The sequence below is a fragment of the Phallusia mammillata genome, chromosome 6, assembly GCF_965637545.1.
Source record: "Phallusia mammillata chromosome 6, kaPhaMamm4.hap1.1, whole genome shotgun sequence".
Lineage (NCBI taxonomy): Eukaryota > Metazoa > Chordata > Ascidiacea > Phlebobranchia > Ascidiidae > Phallusia > Phallusia mammillata.
The window spans coordinates 4,941,447-4,958,414 of NC_137257.1; the positions used below are offsets into that span (position 1 = coordinate 4,941,447).

Consider the following 16,968-nt stretch of genomic DNA (forward strand, 5'->3'; position numbering starts at 1 on the left):
GACACAGTGTTTGTCGTGTCGAACAAACCTGGCTTGTTTGGTGGTGATTAACAGTGATTTTTTTGTGGTTTAGTCAATGAATAACGGCATGTCGCGTGTTTGGTGTGACGTATCTGACAGTTCTGGCCACATGCTTGTCAATAGCCTATATAATACATGACTAAAATGAGCCTGTATAGTCCATTTACAAAATAGGGATAGTTTCGAGTGCTGTTAGTGTTAGAATTTGATAAATATTTCGACTGATCAATGCTTAACAAAAGGACCGACCTCAACTCATTTGACATCCCTTGAAAGTGTACCCAAAATTGTGTAAACAAACTGCAATTTGTAACAAAGTTTGATACAGCAATTGCAATAGGAATTTAAAGATGGAACATAACAAAATGTCCTATCTGTAGATGGTGCAACATGTCGAACGAAAAAAAAACGACAAACGTAACTAACTAAGATACGATTTGATGAGAAGTTGAGAACGCTGCCCCAAAGCTATCGTCTGTATCTGTATATTTAGATCATCAATTAAATTTAGGCCACAGAACGTACGAAAAGACAAAACGTATCTAAAAATAATTGACATAATTTACTCTATCTAAGCCAGATGTGTCCAATGACCCGTACAGCAAAAATGTCAATTTATAAACTTTGTTTGTTTTAGGCCTAAACCACTTTTGTTCAGGGTAAAAAACCTTTGACTATTTTGTATTTGTCTGTTACCGGCCACAAGCGGGCACCGATAAAGTACTTTAGCGTTACGGATGAGTGGTTTTGCTTGGGTGTATGACGCAAAAATGTAAAACTTTGTACAAAATGTCATTTGAAAACTTTGTGTTTACACTGTTTTCGACGGTTTGTTGTGGAGGATTTGTGTTTGATCACCTCATCAACATATTTTCTTAGCTGGTTGGGTGAAAATACACTCTAAGGCCCTAACATTTAGTCCATGCTTGAGACTGAGTTTAGATCCTCAAAGCACAATGTTTTGTATTGACATCCACACAAATAAAAAATGTTTGGTATTTATTTGTTGTTAACTTGGATATACCATTGTTACCATATTTTACTTAGATGTAATACGGAATTTGACATTCAAAATGAGTAGCTCTGAAGATAATGATCTTTTTGATGAGGAGGGCGTTGAAATTCCAACTCCAGTTACAAGCAAGGGCGATGATTCTTTACCTAACTCCGACACAATGTTAAATAAACTAAAAATAACTGTCAGTGATCCTGAGAAAAGAACCCAAGCTACTGGTCTTAAGATGCAGGAAACCTTTGTGGTTTATATGATCGAAACAACACCTCTTGATGCCAAAAGTTCGGTGTATGAGTCAGTTACTTCATTGTGGCGAAGATATAGTGAATTTGAGTTGTTACGTAACTATCTACTAGCGATGTACCCATCGGTTATCATTCCACCTCTGCCTGAAAAGAGAGCCAACTTTATATGGAATAAGCTTACAGCTGTCGACACTTTTGATGTGGAATTTCTTGATCGTCGCCGAGGTGGTTTGGAGTCATTTCTTCACCGACTTGCTGGCCATCATAAGCTCAGCAGTGACCGAATCGTCAAGCACTTCATCCTGAAGGAAGATGGATGGAGGGATGTTGTTATGGCAACTGACTATCAGGCAATGTCAGATTCGTGGTTGAGGAAAGTGAATGCTTCGCTTCGTGTAAAGCAACCGGACATAAGGTTTGTACCTGCATATGAAGAATCATTGTTAGTCTAATTCATATTCTTCGCATAAAGTTTTCAACTTCTCATATTAGCCTTTTTGCAGATTTTTAAATAACTTACACCCCTAAACACACCAATATAGCATACTAAAAGTCTTCTTATTTTCTTTTTCAAAAACAAATTTAATGTAATTAACATTTGAAGTATTAAAAAATGTTTGTTCTAGGAAACTTTTCTCAAACAGTACTTTGAGTTGGCCTTAAATATATATATATGTACGTGTATATCTGGCAATTTGTGCAGGTTTGATCAGCTGAAATCGTATGCAAATCAGTTGCAAACAGCTTTGTCCAATTTGCTACGTGTTCGGGCAAAACTTGCTGAAAGAGTGTTTGGAATTTACAAGATCCATGGCAACTATGATCGAGTTTTCAAAGAATGGGCTTTGCTCGAATCAGAGCCTTTGCACAGTGCATTGCAAAAAGCTGCAAGTGAAATTGAAATTCTTGGCAAATCAATTGACACTTTGATTGATGAAGAAGACATACTTGCTGAAAATTTAAAGGAGTACCTTTACTTTGCTGATTCCTTAAAGGTAATACAAATGTATAAATTACCTGAATTAAACTGTGTCGGAGCTAACCTAAATGAAACAAGTAAATAAATTTGTTCCTGCTGCAAGTGTATTTGCACAAACAAGTTTCAATGTTCATTTCTTACATTTGTTATTTTGCCTACACGATTATGTAAATTACTTCCTTTATTTCAATGAAGTGTGACAATACAATAATAATGACAGTAGCTATGTTTATCAAAGTTACTGTTCAGAGCTTGTGAAATTAAAGATTACTTAGTTAAATATACAACCTAGTGGTTGGAACAGTGGTTCAGTGTTTTTTGTTGGTAAAATCGTAAGCTTAAGAGGTGCATTAGTAATAAAATCACACAATTCATGTTAAACAAGTAACTTGACATGACAAGGGGTATCAGCTGCAAAAAGATCCTTTCAAGTTCTTTGTTTAGGATGTATTGCCATCTTGTTGTGTCAGAAACTTTAATAAATGTACAATGTTGTGTATTTTTCTTTTTACAGGCTTTGTGCAAGCGTCATGAGGCACTCCAGTACGATGTTGAGTGGTATGACAACCAAGTCCATCATTTACGAGCAGAGAAGAAGCAAGCGTTGACAGGCAAGATGAACACCTTCTCATTCAGCGGCATGAAAGCCAGATTGATGGGCGCAGACCGAGAGGAACAACTTGAAAACAAGATTGAGCAACTTGACAAGAGCATCACAGAATCAGATGAAAATCTTGACAAAAGCAAGGCTGCTGCGAAGGAGTTTCTTGATAGTGCACTGCAGGAGATTGATTTGTTTAAAGCTCGCAAGACAATGGATCTTAAGGAGATCCTTACCAATTATGCCATTTTGCAGATCAAAGTGAATAAAGAGGGTGTTGCTTTATGGAGCAAAATTAAAGTTCCATTTGCAGACCTAATTCAAATGCCGTCTTAAAGTTTTATGTGTGTTGAGGACTGTTTGCATTCATATAGAAATGTGTACTGTTTCAGATTTTTCTTCACCCAACACATTCCTAAATAAGATTGCAAGTGTTGATCTGCATACTAAATAGCAAATGTATGGTAATTTTTCTTAGAGTTTATTTTCTGATGCCAATTTAAACTTTTTTAAATTCTAATGCATCAAGTCACATCATGTACATGAACTTATGCTTAATTTTTTGTCATAAAACCATGCACTATGTACGTATATCGTAAACGGCAAAATTTTGTGATAACTTTTGGTAAATAGTGTAATATTGCAAAATATTTTTTGGAAAAAACTCTTTACGATCCTTATTTTACTGCAGAATTTGCAAATTTAATTTGCTGTTTTTTGGTGATGCTATCCAGTATAAAACTATGTGGTATGAATTTTGTAAAATTGATCGGTGAATGTTTGCATGTGGAGCCTGTAGCTAGTTGTGCAATTGAATTGATACTTTTTCTTCATTGTTCTTCAAGTTAACTTATGTGCAGTTAGCAGCATACCCAATTTCACTCATGAAAAAATAGTGGAATAGACCTACCAATGATTTGTAAATCTGCCTCTACAAATGTACTCGTTTGGAATTTTGCCAATTTGTAGTTTAAAGCCGTGTGCAATAGAACATGAACTGTATTGCTTCTATCAGGTTAAGCCCCATCTAAACAAATATTTCTATAATTTTGTTGAAACTATGTTCTGCTTACAGTTGTATTGAACTGGGGTCATTTTTGTAGGTCTTGTATTTTAGACTAGCAATGTATTGTAAGAATAAAAAATTTCGTTCAGCTTACTGTATTTTGCTGTTGATAGTAGAAATTCCTGAAGAAAATATAAGTGTAGATTTTATGTCATGCAGAGAGGTTTGTGACACATTTTTTAAAGATTACGCGGCAAAACCAATGCATGATTGTTCATTGACTGTAGCAGTTAAAACAAAGACGGCATTGAAGGTTGTTCGGACTGTTTATTTTGTGACATGTTTGTTTTAAAAATGAACAAAATTCATGATTTCTATGATGAGACTTGTCCAATATTTATGATTTCTATAGCAGCAATAGTGGCGCTTCGTTTTCAAATTGAACTTAGTAGTTTTTTTAGCAAAACATTAACATTTTTCTTTACAGCGGATTCGTTACTCGTTAGTCCAAAATGTTCAAAGAAAACGAATGTGTCGCCGAAAGTGACAAAGAAAATACCAATACTCAAAATGTCACAGGTATTTTTTGGGCGGATTTCTGTAACTGTAAGTTTGTTGTTTTTGTTGACAAACGACTTCAATGTACCTGATGAACTTAATATGCGAGTGCGACATAAATACCTGCAAGTAATAATTAATTCATATTATTCCTAGTTCTTATGTTTAGGGAAAGTGACAAGTAATTTAAAAGAAGTTGGTGACGACCCTGAAAAATGGAATCAAATTCTTCAAGACTGCTTAAAGTTGGACAACACTTTACACAAAAAACGAATGTTAAAACAGTAAGATAATGATGCTACTCAAGTTAGTAAAAGTGTTTAGTCCTTCAAACTAAACAACTGCACACCAAAACAAATTTCTTGCAAGCTTTACTTAAGACTTAGTCTGCAGTGCCAGTGGCAACTGTATGCGCAATTTTTTGTGCATTTTTTTTTTTGCATGTTGGAATTCTGCACTAAAGGCATTTAATTGTCCTGCCTTAACCTCTATCGCTTGTTTTGTGCCCGCTGAAATTGGTCTTGCATGTAGGACATGATGGCCTCCTGAAATCTTATCAGGAACTGCCATGTTTTGCGGACTGACATAAGACGTTTCTTATCTCATAGTGGTTTGCTTTTTTATACACTTTAGTGTTAAAGTTACTATTATACAAAATTGTATCCAGTAATTGTGATTGTAACATTTTGCCTTAGCTGTGGGATGAACTCTAATCTCTTGTAGGTTTTTTCTTCAAGCAAAAAAGAATATTGATCCAGCAGTTCACAGAAGAAGTGAAACTTATGCTAGAATTCTTGCACAAGAGGCACTTTTTATCAGGTACTGCTCAGTGATACTTATCTTTTAGACATGTTATATCTGAATCTGTATTATCCTACTTACATTTTTAGCTTAAGCAGCAGACAAGATGCTGGGGTGGCTTTCCGCTTTGCAACTGATACTTGTCGACCTGTGCCATTTATTCATGTTGCATTCGCACAATATGAAGTTGACTCTGGTGAGTTGTTGTGGATAATGAATTTGATGAAAAGCACTCGGTAAATCTTTAGTTTTAGTCTCCCTTCTTCACTTGCATAAGGGTAGCTGACACGGTGACCGCAGAGTCTTTCGCTACATCCCATATTCTTTTTTTAAAAATTTTTATTATTTTCTTTGAATATTTTGTACAAAATAAACTTACTTATGTGGAACATTTCAAAACAGATAAATGAAAGTAATGTGAAAAAGCTCAAATGTCTCATTTGGAACAAAAAATCTGTGCCATAGTGGCTACACATAATGAATCTGAGGCCTTGATCAATGGTTTGGAATATGCTGGGTTTTCAGATATTCTAATTCAGGGGTACATGTACCCCTTGGTGGTACGAAACACCAAAGCAGGGGGTACGACATGTAGTGTGAAATTATACGCTATTTAGGCATATTTGTGAAGAATGCGTAACAAGTTACTTTGTTATATATATAGAAGGGTTAGTTTTGTACTACTTACAATAATGTTTTCATGCATGCATCCAACACCCAAGTTATAAATACACTGAGTTTAATTCCTGTTGCTACAATTTTGTTTACTTACGTGGGCCATTGCAGACAGGGGTACGAGAAAATTTTATGAAAGCTCAAAGGGTACGAGCGCAAAAAAGGTCAAGAAACACTGTTCTAATTGTTTCATTCCATTGCAGGTCGTCTTGAAAAAGCCAAAAAGATTTTAGAACTGGGAAAAATGGTTCTGCCAGATTCAAAAGAAATCTCTGATGCAATTAAGAGGTTGAAGTCCAATGAAACCAATCTGGGATTAAAAAATGACCCAATGTTTAATTCCTCAGTGCTACGTAAGTAAGGTTAACTCATGTAGAACACAGGCTATTTTGGTTATGAGTTGACCTAATCTTTTACATTACACATCGCACAAGTGTACAGCAGTTAAAAATGGAAAAAAATATGGCCTGATATTTCTCAATGTATATGATATTTTTTGTTAATTATTTTATGCTGTGTGTCATTTTTGTAAACTATTGTTTATGTCAATCTTGTCAAACTGAATTGTTTTTAGGGGATAACACAAATTCAATGTCAACTCCAAAAGTGGCCAAGTATGATTTCGGTAAGCATTACTAAGTTTAAAACTAGTAACACACACAGTTTGTTAAAATTTTTCATTTTTCAAGGAGATTCCATCATGAAAATTTTTCCCACTTCGAAACATTCGCTAACTGATACCTGCATTAAATCACCAATCAGGTATATGTAACTTATTGCAAAGTAGAATACAAACTATTTAGTCACCCAATACCATATTTTTGCTTGTAAAAGTTTTTAACCCTATAACTCACCTAGCTTACAGTTTTTGTGTCACATCTGTATATTAAAACTATTAAGTCGCCTTATATCATATATTTGCTTGTAATTTGCAGCTATAAGTTTGTAGCCCACCATTTATACGTCGGACAATTTTAATGTCTTGTTTAGACCAGTGGTGCTCAAACTTTTTTATTGTTGGGCCAAATGAGAGTTTTTTAAGTGTGTAAGGAGCTGCAAAAAAACGAAACCTTGAAAAAATAACTAAAGATTATTACCTTGAAAGCTAAAATAGCAATCTTTGGTGGTTTTCTGAGATTTGGTTGAAGCAGCATGTGGCCCTGAGAGCCGCGTTTGAGAATTACTGGTATAGACTTTTTGACAGCCCGGCGTTTTCATACAGTTCGCGTTGATATTCTTGCAAATAGTTGTTACTTAAACACTAAATGCAGCTTATAATCAATAACTTTTTTACATGTTGTTTTAGGCCGGCTCACATCAAAAGGGAACTAGAGGCTTTGGATTTTCCTGAAAGCCCAAGGTATATTTGCTGTTGTTAAGCATTTTGTCTTTTTTACAAGACTTTAAAACAAAACTTTCACAGACCCCCAACCTTTGTTCAAACACCAAGTGGAAAAATGATGACACCAATACAGAAAAACAGGTGATTCAGGGTGTAACACACTATTTTAATTTTAAAAAAATATTCTCGACTTTAAGAAAATCACTCTAATGGGTTTAAAATTTCTTACTTTTACATTGTTACTACTTGACCATGATCCCAAAACTATTTAAGCTGGAAACAAAGTTTTTCTTGTATTCTGCTGTTAATATTCCTAACTTACAATGTTTGCAGATCATCTGTCACTAAACCTTCATTTTTCGGTATTACAACTCCATCTCCACCAAGGTTTGTTCAAAATCATGTTTTCCAGGGATTAACAATATTTTTTGCGGACTGACCTTGAAATAATGATTATTCCATACATAAAACTGTATATTTTCCACGCATAAAAATGTATGGTGGTAATATGTAGCTTTATCTACATTTTTTGTTCAGTATTTATAATGCCTGCTCTCTGGTGTTTGTTAAAAAGGTTTATTGTATGCTGGATTTCAGTAACATATTGTTGCATTATTTTAGATTATCGTTTTCCGTTACCAAATCACTTGCGAACAGACATGCACTTCAAACTAAACAAGAGCATCTCACCACATCAGTGCAAAAACCAATGATGACATCCAAAACTAATGGTAAAAAGAAATTTTTGATGTAAAAATCGATGGCCAGATATATTGGACCTCTGCAAATATTCGTACAAAAAGTCAATACCATTTAATCAGTAGGATTAGACCAAAATTATAAAATTTTAAATAAGCGGGTACCAAGAATCCCCATTTTAAGTGCTTGAACAAAATATGCTTTAGTAAGCAACTTTTTTAACTAATTTGTGATTTATTTAACTGAATGTTGGATTTAAAGCCTTAACAATGTACATGTTTTTCTCCAACTCAAAAAAGATAGTTAAATGTTTGGTAGCTGTGGATTTACTATTCTTACAGTTTTTTCTCAACTCAGCATAGCAGAAGTTATTTTGGTCAATCTATGGTTTATTGTAATGTTTTATCTTGCAGGTCAAAGGTCAGGTCCTGTAAACAAGCCAAGACGAATACCATGTGCATTACAACCGTAAGTTTGCAATGATTCAAAAATATCGTCTGCATTTCATAACTAAAAAAAATAATTTCAGAGAAAACGATCAAAAGCACAAGAGTGAATACCCAATGGTCTTCCCACTTGCTTCTGAAGGTGAAAAAAATTCCTTTTAAAAAAATCATATTAGATAAATAGAAGTTTTTTAACCATTTTGTTGTTACTGTATTAGTGTATGTTATTTATTTTAAATAGTAAATAAAGAGGGTGCATCCAAAAAAATTGTTTAAATTAAAAAAAAAGTTATTTAAATTAATAAATTATATTTTGCAGTTGGTGCCACTCCAACTGATAACAGAATTGAAAAGGTGTTCCCCACACAACCTGTTTCACAAGTATCAGCTTCACCAACCAGACCAACATTCCCACCACCAATTAGACAACCTCAACCGAACCTTGCAGCACATGCTATCAGTATGTCACCTGCTGTAAGACCAAGTTCTGTACCTACACCGACACCTGCCAGAGTGCCACATACAGAACCACCTGCCACTGCCAACTTAATGCCACCCCCTGCTTCTCTTCCTGTAGCTAGAGGTAATGTATTATGTTAGGATGTGTTTTGGTATTAAGTGGGGTTTTATGAAGAGTTTTGTAAAGAATTTAGTTTTGTTTGCTTGGCAAAACATACTGAAACTGCATAAAAACAATCTACAAACTGGAAATAACTGAGCAGTATGGATGGGTCGAGCCGAGCCAGAACTCGAGTACTCGGTACTGAGCATCTCTGGGTTGGCACTTTGTGGTAAACAGGGAGTATCTTAACAATGATTTGTTTTCATGGTGCTAAATGTTTTGTCTGTGTGTTTAACTGAGCTGTCTGGTGGAAGCGTGCATTAAGTAATACTCAAAACAGAATTTGCAAGCATTCTGTGCAATAGATATGGCCATAAACAACTGAAGTTTGCTAATAACTGACTGTTTTTCTTTAGAAACAGATGAAATCGCAAGTTGGATGAACAATGTGCAAGTGTTACGAATTCACCACAAATCGTACATCGTTCTGAAAGTGATAGGGGAAGGAGGGTCAAGCAAAGTATTTGAAGTGTTTGATGTCGCAGCAAAACAAATCAAGGCTGTAAAACATGTAAGTCTCAATAAATTTACAATCCTGTATTCTAACTTAATACTGGATTGAAATTAATATGTTTGAATAAGTGTACGTTTATACAATTTCTGTTCATTATTGTCACTGTTTTACATTTAGTCAGTTCTTTCTAGTTTTAAGTTATATTCTGAAAACATTAGTGTATGGAGGACCCTTCATTTTGAACATGGTTTCTTGATACTTTTAATCCATTAGATGTGGGTTTCCTTTAAAACACAAATGGTTTGATGTGCAATTTCAGACTTTATTTTTGTTTCATTTTTTCTAAAAGCGTTTGAGTATACAATTAACCAGTTACCTTGTGCACTATTTTAATGTGATTTACAAATGTAAGCTATTGCTGCCAGGCATAGTATCAAGTTGATGAAGACGACCTGTATAGGACGTCGAAACGTCGGAATAAAATCACATTTGCCAGAAGAGCTCTTTAAACGTGATTTACAAATATTTGTTAAAGTTTTTTATAAGGACATACATAGAAAGGTATATATCACAGAAACGTTTTTTTTTTATTCACAGGTAAGTCTAAAAAATTGTGACGCTGCAGTGAAAAAAGGTTTTCTGGATGAAGTGAAATTTCTTGAACAACTGAGAAACAACCCCAACATTGTTCATCTGTATACATAGTAAGTAGCTAGCTTTGAACTGTCCTATTTGTAAGCTGTATGTTTTGCCCAACATTACATTCTGCACATAACTCAGCTTTATTTAAATACAGTAAACTTCTGTTAACCCAGGCCCATTTGGACCAAAAATGTCGGGATTAGGTGAAGATCCCAATTAACCGATGTTGATTAGTTAAAGCCTCACCACATTACGAATCATTTGTATCTCAAGTTTTGTCTGAATTAGGAGAAGATCTGAATTAACCTAAACTGGTTTAGTGCTCAAGCAAATCTGTTTAATTGCACATTCTGTTTAGTTCCATGGTAACATAAAAAAATTGCAATATAACAGAGACTAAAATCTTTCAGCAGCTAGTGAGCTCTTTTTAAAAAACATTTTTTTCATCAACAGCGAATTAACTGGGGATGATCTCTATCTAGTCATGGAATGTGGTTCGACCGATTTGTCAAAATCCCTGAAACGAAACAATGGAAGACTTGAACCTTATGAAGTTTGGTATTTCTGGAAAAAAATGTTAGCAGCTTTGAATACAGTTCATCAACATGGTAAATAAGGGCCTCCACACAGATCCTTATTTTACCAATGGCTGCCAAGTGTCTGCTTGGTTTTGTTTCAAAATTTCTGAATTAAAAAAATCGGTGTATACACCATCTAATGGCACGGTCTGACGATCAGTCTTAACTGTTTATGACGTCATCATCTATATCGTGGTGCTTTTTTGCATTGTTGCACATAATAGGTGTACACAAAATCAAATGTATATGGTTACTTGGCTGGTAATACTTTGTGCACCACGGTTCTAAATTTAAGTTTGTTTAACCTCTAAAGCACCCAAACACAAAGATTTTGGATAATCAAATATTTTTATGCAAATGTATTATCATGAAAAACAATACAATTTCACACTGTGGTATTATTATGTTGCAGGTATAATTCATCTTGACTTAAAACCAGCAAATTTCCTCATTGTAAAAGGAACCCTTAAGTTGATTGATTTTGGAATTGCAAACTCCATTCAGTCAGATGTGACAAGTGTTTTCAAAGATACAATGGTAGTGTTACATTTTATATTGTATATATATACTTGTTTGGCAAAAACTTTTTTTTTTCTAGATATGTACAGTAAACCTTAGATCTAGATCTGGGGTGGGCAAACTACGGCCCGCGGGCCGCATGCGGCCCGGCAAAGGAGTTCATGCGGCCCGCCAAATGTTTCCCGAGTAACGCTGAATAGTACTATGAGCACAGGCGCAGAGTTTTAAAAATACCGGGGGTGCGACTTGCCGATACCAATACCATGTGCAGTATCTGTACCCGTACGATACTTTGGAACTAAACACAGATACTTTTCACATGCTTTAGCCTGCCACGTTATTATGCAAATCGTCACTTGACACAATTTCTTCGTTCGATAAAAGTAAAAGCGATTCACGTTTTCAAATACAGCCCACTTTGCACTGTTGACCCCCAAACTTTGACACAAGGACTTCATTAACAAAAAACGTGGTTCAGTCGTTGTTGCAACAAACGCTTGTTTTTTTGAAACAATTACAATTGTAGCGTTTCAACCCCTGTTTGTACAATCATGAACAAACGTATTTGCATAAAGCTGAAAATATACTATGTAATAATTTTGCGCAGGGGTGCACAACCTGCGGCCGCAATCTATTTTTGCTAAATATTTTTGATTTTGGGACTGGAAAAAACATTACCAGTCTAGTAACCATATGCACCAGGCTTTTTATCCGCTTATTATGTGCAAACAATGCGAAAAAACGGGCACTGCAATCGCCACAATACAGTTTATAACGTCATAAACAGTTAGCTCCGTTCAGTTAAACTTGTGCACAAGTTAGATTTTTAATCAGAGCATCTTAGGCGACTTTAAATGGTATATATATGATACAAACCTTATCCTTTACATCAGTTGTTTTAAAACAAAACAACAAGCAAGCAATTGGCGCCGTTTGTGAAATACCATGCGGCCAGATAAGATTATAAACTTTTGAATGCGGCCCTTGCACTGAAAAGTTTGCCCACCCCTGATCTAGATTAACTGATGTCTATTAGTTTAAGAAGTCTCACCACATTACAAATCATTTGTACCTCAGTTTTTGCTTGATTTAGGTGAAGATCCAGATTAACTGAGTCCAATTTACGGAGGTTTATTGTAGTAAAAAAAGTTTTTTAACAGTCTGAAAATAAAAATGGTTTGGTATTGGTTAATCCTATCTAATTGGCCAAGTATTTTTGCACAAACAACCAGGAACATATATTTAAACTTTTGCCATTTTGCATTAAATCCTGAATAGGTTGGAACACTGAACTATATGGCTCCTGAAGCGATAGTTGATATGTCGTCTGGTGGAGATGGCAATGACTTGAAGTTTAAGGTAAAAACAGTCTTAAGCTTTTGTGAATTTTGCAGAAAGAGCTTGAGATTGGGTATGTTTGGTTACAAAGTCTGAGAGCCAGTGTAAATATGCTTTTCTGTATTAGATAAGTCCCCGTGCAGATGTCTGGTCGCTTGGTTGTATTTTGTACCTAATGATGTACGGTAGGACGCCGTTCCAACACATCAATCATCAAATACGAAAACTTTCTGCCATTACTAATCCCAACACAAGGTATTGTATCAGCACCAACACATGCATTTTTATTCTTTATGAATCCGAAATTGTGACAATGCAAATGTGTACTGACAGTTTGATAAAGTTATTAAGTTCAATGATAGACATTAAGACATTTGGTTTCTAATTCATCATTTGGCGAGAAAAAAATCGTGTAAAACTTTACAGTGTATAACAAATATAACTAAAGACAAAACTGTTTTGCTTTCAGGATTGAATTTCCACAATACGGTGACAAACGGCTTGTACAGATAGTTCAAAGTTGTTTAATGCGGGATGCAAAAAGAAGGCCAACTGTTGAACAACTTATCAAACATTCATGACAGTAATCAAGCGCTTATACCACACTGCAGTTTTTACATGTTATCTTGATGAATCAAAATATTTTAATTGTTCTTGATTTCATTTCACAGTCTGGTTACACAATAAACAGTTTTGTGGCGCCAATTTGAAGTTAATTTTTAGTGAACTTCAAAAACCTATTGTTGATTTGGGAAAACATCAACCGTTTACTTTCGTTTCACAGATTTTATGTCAAAACTTGACACTTTGAGAACTCCATTCTTAAAACTGCCAACTTGGCCAAAGTTTTTAGTTTTGAGTGAATCCTGCCAAAAGACAGTTTTTGTGTTGTTCTTCTGTCTCTTTTTCTTGGACTTTTGAGATGCTTCTTTTTCGTGGGAGGCCTCTTCTTCCAACTTTTGTTTCTTTCTTTCCTCCATTAAAACCTGTATATGAAAGAAAACATTCTTCAACTTAAAGTACATGTTTGTTTGTTTTACTGTTATCCTCAGCGGACAGGCATCATCCAAATGTGTTTCTTTTACAATAAGCCCGCGAACAGGGCGGTTGTTCTTAAGTTTGTTGAAATATTTACTCAATTGTTTATAGAGTTGTGAGTAATTTCAATACAGTTCAACCCACTAAATTGGAGCAATGCCATTTAGGTTTCTTGCTTAGGGAAAAACCAGTGTTTGAAACGGTATTCAAACCAATAACGATTGATTAACAGGGCACTCAAACTAACCACTTGGCCATCTTGGCTACAACACACATATCTAGCGTGTGCAATTTAAGGAACTTGGCCGAACGGTCTGGCGCGCCTGACCCATATACAGACATAAAAAAAACCTGATCGGGATTCGTCCCCGGGAGAGTCCTGGGTTCGAACCTCGTGAAAAAAAAAGTACATGTTTGTTTGTTTCATTTTTGTCCTCAGTGGGCAGGCATTATCTGAACATGTTATGCTCACTATGAGTCTGCTGAAGCAATCTGTTTATTTGCAAGACAGTTGTTTCATCATTTTTTCTTGTTTGCAGGGTTGTGACTTAAATTTAGGTTTCTTGCTTGGGAAAACACAAGTGGTGGAGATAGTTTTACCACCTTCAGAACAAAATGCAGTTGCACTAACCAACTCATCATCTTGCCGACAGTACATATCCAGCAAGTGTAATTTACACAAGTTTTTATTTTTTAAGACAAAAACAGACAGGGTGAGATATGGATGGTCAGTTCTGTTTGTACCAATCAAATTTGACTTACCGTTGAGACAATGAAAGAATGGCATTTTGTGCAAAACAGATAAAGATACACAATAATTGTCGTTTACTAAGATATATATCTTACAAACAAAGATACTTACTTTATAATTGACGTATTGTCTCTTTTTCGGTTTTGCACCAAGTTTAATTGCCCTTTCCGCTTCTAACTTTCTTTTCTCTTCTTTTGAATAACCCTCCAGTCCAAACGCAGTAACATCCCATTGCAATTTACTCAACAGTTTTTTGGGCTTTAACCTGCTCATATCAGTATCGTCGACTGTTTCTTCTGTACTCTTTTCATCAAAAATCTTCTTTTTATTGGTTTTATGTCTTTTAAAAACAACAACCTCCACTTTTCTTGAGGGTTGTACAGCAATGGGCGACGAGGATTTTTCTTCTACATCGTATTGTTGTTCGTTTGTTTGATTGTTGACCTTTTTCTTTGTTCTTTTGCTTTTAGTTTGAACATCTTGTGATTCTTTATTTCTTAATTGTGACAGATAAAATTCTTTTAGTTCTTCATCAAAGTAACTCATCTCAAATTCTCAACATTTGTAACTTTTACTGTTAGGTGAAGTCCCATGTGGAGACCGGCATAGAAACAATATGTTGTGTTTACGATTTCGATGTGTTGAAAGAATTGTTCAATGTCCACACTTTCAAAAATTATCTTTTTTACTTTAGTTCATTTTTATTTTTGTCCAAAACTTACGCACTTTCCTACAAATTCCTCGTATATGTTTTATGACTGTATAATGAGACAACGAGAGTTATTTTGTTAATTGACATCAAATCAAAAAAAAAAAAAAAATTGCCATCAAATCTGTCAGGGTTTATATTAGGACTGAAAAAGGTCCACTCTGTGTAGTTTAGCAATATGACTCTATTCACTAAAACCGTCCCTTCGCCAGCAGATTACAATCGCGTACATACATGTGCAGTACTTAATTATTATAAAAATAAATCAATTAGGGTTAATACCACTAATAAACCCCAGAAAGTTTTGATTTTGGTATGTGTTTGTCTTTGTGGAGCTTCTAAAACAAAAATCGAACAAACGTTTTTTAACATAATTTTCCTCTTGTTTCAAGTTTATTTATAATTCTTGACTTTCATGTTTGGATGTGATACTCTAATCTTCTTCCGTATAAACATCTTTCATCCTGTCAGCTGCCATCAATATTCTGTCCATTAAATCTGTGCAATTTAATTTTCGTTATAGGGGTATTTTTTGCCAAAAACCCAAATTAAATTGTTTGAAGGGTAATACTGCGTGCATTAAAACATTCACTTTTTAAACAAAGGCGTGCATTGTACCTCCATGATTCCACTTTGTTGGTGGTGCTGGTACTCGTAAACTCCACGGTTTTTCATGAGGGTAGACTGGAGCCACTGGAAGATCAGTTGGGTTGGGATGATACGTGGCACTGGCTTGATCCACGATAAGCCAAAGAACCAAAACAGAGAGTAACAGTATCTTAAACATTTTTCGATCTGTCAATACAACTGAGAAGAACAGATACGGTGTAACTGCAGCGCGATTAATCACAAATTGTGCCGTCCACTGTTTTGTGTCCATGACGTTTTAACGTCGCCCAGCTATCTCCGGCTTGTTGATTGCTCAGTTTGTGTCGCTATGTTTTCTTTGACCAAGCGAAATAAACTCAACTCAAGCTACCTAATAGTTAAAATGAGGGTGAAATATGCACTTTGTAGATTTGTCAAAACATAAAGCAAAGAAACACACACTTTTCAACCGTTTATTTAACAACTGTGCAAACAAACATTTTTGAGATTTAAGATTGAGTGCACTTTAATCTTCTTTCATATTAGCTTCTTTCATCATGTCAGCCACCAATAAAATTCTTTCCATTAAATCTGTGAAAAATTTTGGGGAATAAGTTTTAACAAACTTTTGTGGAAACAAGCAAACACTAACCAATAGTCTTTAATTTTAAAACAAAGTCATCAACAAAACTTATTTTGCAATGAAACTTTTTGCAATTTTGTTTGTAAGTAAGATGTTAATACTAAAAAGCAGTGTTGGGATTCAGCCGGTTTGCACCGCTTCTATATAGAACCGTCTTACGAAATTTTATGAGATCAGCGATCCGGTTGGCATTACTGGTTACTGTCAATGGACTTTTTGTAACAGAACCGGCTGAAAAGTGTGACTTGTGTGATAGAACCGGCTGACAAACAATTTGAATCCCACCACTGCTAAAAAGTGGTCAGTATATTATGTATTGAAGATAAATCTGATACCTCCTCGACGAAGAAACCATGGAATGGGATGAGGAAATGCAGGTGCAACTGGCAGATAACTTGCACTGGTTTGAACAACGATGATACCAAGCACCAGAACAGAGAGTAGCAATGTCTTATACATTTTCAACGATGTTCAATTTGATCTAAAAATATAACAATACGTTTTGTTACTAAGCAAACATTTGCAAAGGTTTTTATTCTTAATCTTGTTTAGCATGAAAGCTTATTACCGGCGCAAAGAAGACTACCCGTAACGAAAAAAACACAAATCATTGCTTTTTGAGATTGTAAGTTAAAACCTAACTTTGGTAACAATATTGCATTTTACGCGTATGGCAACAGTAATGTTTCGATGTGTTG

At 35.1% G+C, this 16,968-nt stretch overlaps 3 protein-coding genes and 2 long non-coding RNA genes across 6 annotated transcripts; 2 read left to right on the forward strand and 3 right to left on the reverse strand.

Annotated features, from left to right (window-relative positions):
• Positions 1-1,009: 1,009 nt before the first annotated feature.
• Positions 1,010-4,020, forward strand: LOC145232164 (sorting nexin-4-like). Its single transcript, XM_080096693.1, has 3 exons — positions 1,010-1,696; positions 1,985-2,276; positions 2,775-4,020. The coding sequence occupies exons 1-3, from the start codon at positions 1,095-1,097 to the stop codon at positions 3,195-3,197; spliced, it is 1,317 nt and encodes a 438-aa protein (XP_079952819.1). The 5' UTR covers positions 1,010-1,094; the 3' UTR covers positions 3,198-4,020.
• Positions 4,021-4,302: 282 nt separating this feature from the next.
• Positions 4,303-13,246, forward strand: LOC145232161 (dual specificity protein kinase TTK-like). Of its 2 annotated transcripts, none has more exons than XM_080096688.1 (21): positions 4,303-4,446; positions 4,595-4,709; positions 5,149-5,244; positions 5,316-5,422; positions 6,105-6,254; positions 6,476-6,526; positions 6,591-6,663; positions 7,208-7,261; positions 7,325-7,384; positions 7,577-7,630; positions 7,865-7,974; positions 8,356-8,410; positions 8,472-8,530; positions 8,708-8,971; positions 9,367-9,521; positions 10,062-10,168; positions 10,560-10,714; positions 11,097-11,221; positions 12,482-12,562; positions 12,669-12,796; positions 13,011-13,246. In XM_080096688.1, exons 1-21 carry the CDS (start codon positions 4,380-4,382, stop codon positions 13,120-13,122), a joined length of 2,178 nt encoding a protein of 725 aa, XP_079952814.1. In that variant the 5' UTR covers positions 4,303-4,379; the 3' UTR covers positions 13,123-13,246. The 2 variants fall into 2 exon arrangements, with proteins under 2 accessions (XP_079952814.1, XP_079952815.1); XM_080096689.1 differs by having other exon boundaries at positions 6,594-6,663.
• Positions 12,800-14,974, reverse strand: LOC145232165 (40S small subunit processome assembly factor 1-like). Its single transcript, XM_080096694.1, has 2 exons — positions 14,442-14,974; positions 12,800-13,527 (listed from the first exon to the last, which is right to left on the reverse strand). The coding sequence occupies exons 1-2, from the start codon at positions 14,874-14,876 to the stop codon at positions 13,309-13,311; spliced, it is 654 nt and encodes a 217-aa protein (XP_079952820.1). The 5' UTR covers positions 14,877-14,974; the 3' UTR covers positions 12,800-13,308.
• A 450-nt stretch (positions 14,975-15,424) lies between these two features.
• Positions 15,425-15,858, reverse strand: LOC145234746 (uncharacterized). Its single transcript, XR_013861334.1, has 2 exons — positions 15,658-15,858; positions 15,425-15,537 (listed from the first exon to the last, which is right to left on the reverse strand). It is a non-coding gene; the product is annotated as an uncharacterized LOC145234746 (long non-coding RNA).
• A 228-nt stretch (positions 15,859-16,086) lies between these two features.
• On the reverse strand, positions 16,087-16,745 carry LOC145231945 (uncharacterized). The gene is made up of 2 exons (XR_013860795.1): positions 16,606-16,745; positions 16,087-16,218 (listed from the first exon to the last, which is right to left on the reverse strand). It is a non-coding gene; the product is annotated as an uncharacterized LOC145231945 (long non-coding RNA).
• Positions 16,746-16,968: the final 223 nt, after the last annotated feature.

Coding starts and splice junctions, on each gene's coding strand:
- LOC145232164 (XM_080096693.1), top strand. CDS start 1,095: ATGAGTAGCTCTGAAGATAATGATCTTTTTGATGAGGAGGGCGTTGAA. Junction 1,697..1,984: donor GTAAAGCAACCGGACATAAG/GTTTGTACCTGC, acceptor CAATTTGTGCAG/GTTTGATCAGCTGAAATCGT. Junction 2,277..2,774: donor ACTTTGCTGATTCCTTAAAG/GTAATACAAATG, acceptor TTCTTTTTACAG/GCTTTGTGCAAGCGTCATGA.
- LOC145232161 (XM_080096688.1), top strand. CDS start 4,380: ATGTTCAAAGAAAACGAATGTGTCGCCGAAAGTGACAAAGAAAATACC. Junction 9,522..10,061: donor AAATCAAGGCTGTAAAACAT/GTAAGTCTCAAT, acceptor TTTTATTCACAG/GTAAGTCTAAAAAATTGTGA. Junction 12,797..13,010: donor ATTACTAATCCCAACACAAG/GTATTGTATCAG, acceptor TTTTGCTTTCAG/GATTGAATTTCCACAATACG.
- LOC145232165 (XM_080096694.1), bottom strand. CDS start 14,876: ATGAGTTACTTTGATGAAGAACTAAAAGAATTTTATCTGTCACAATTA. Junction 13,528..14,441: donor GACAATACGTCAATTATAAA/GTAAGTATCTTT, acceptor TTTCATATACAG/GTTTTAATGGAGGAAAGAAA.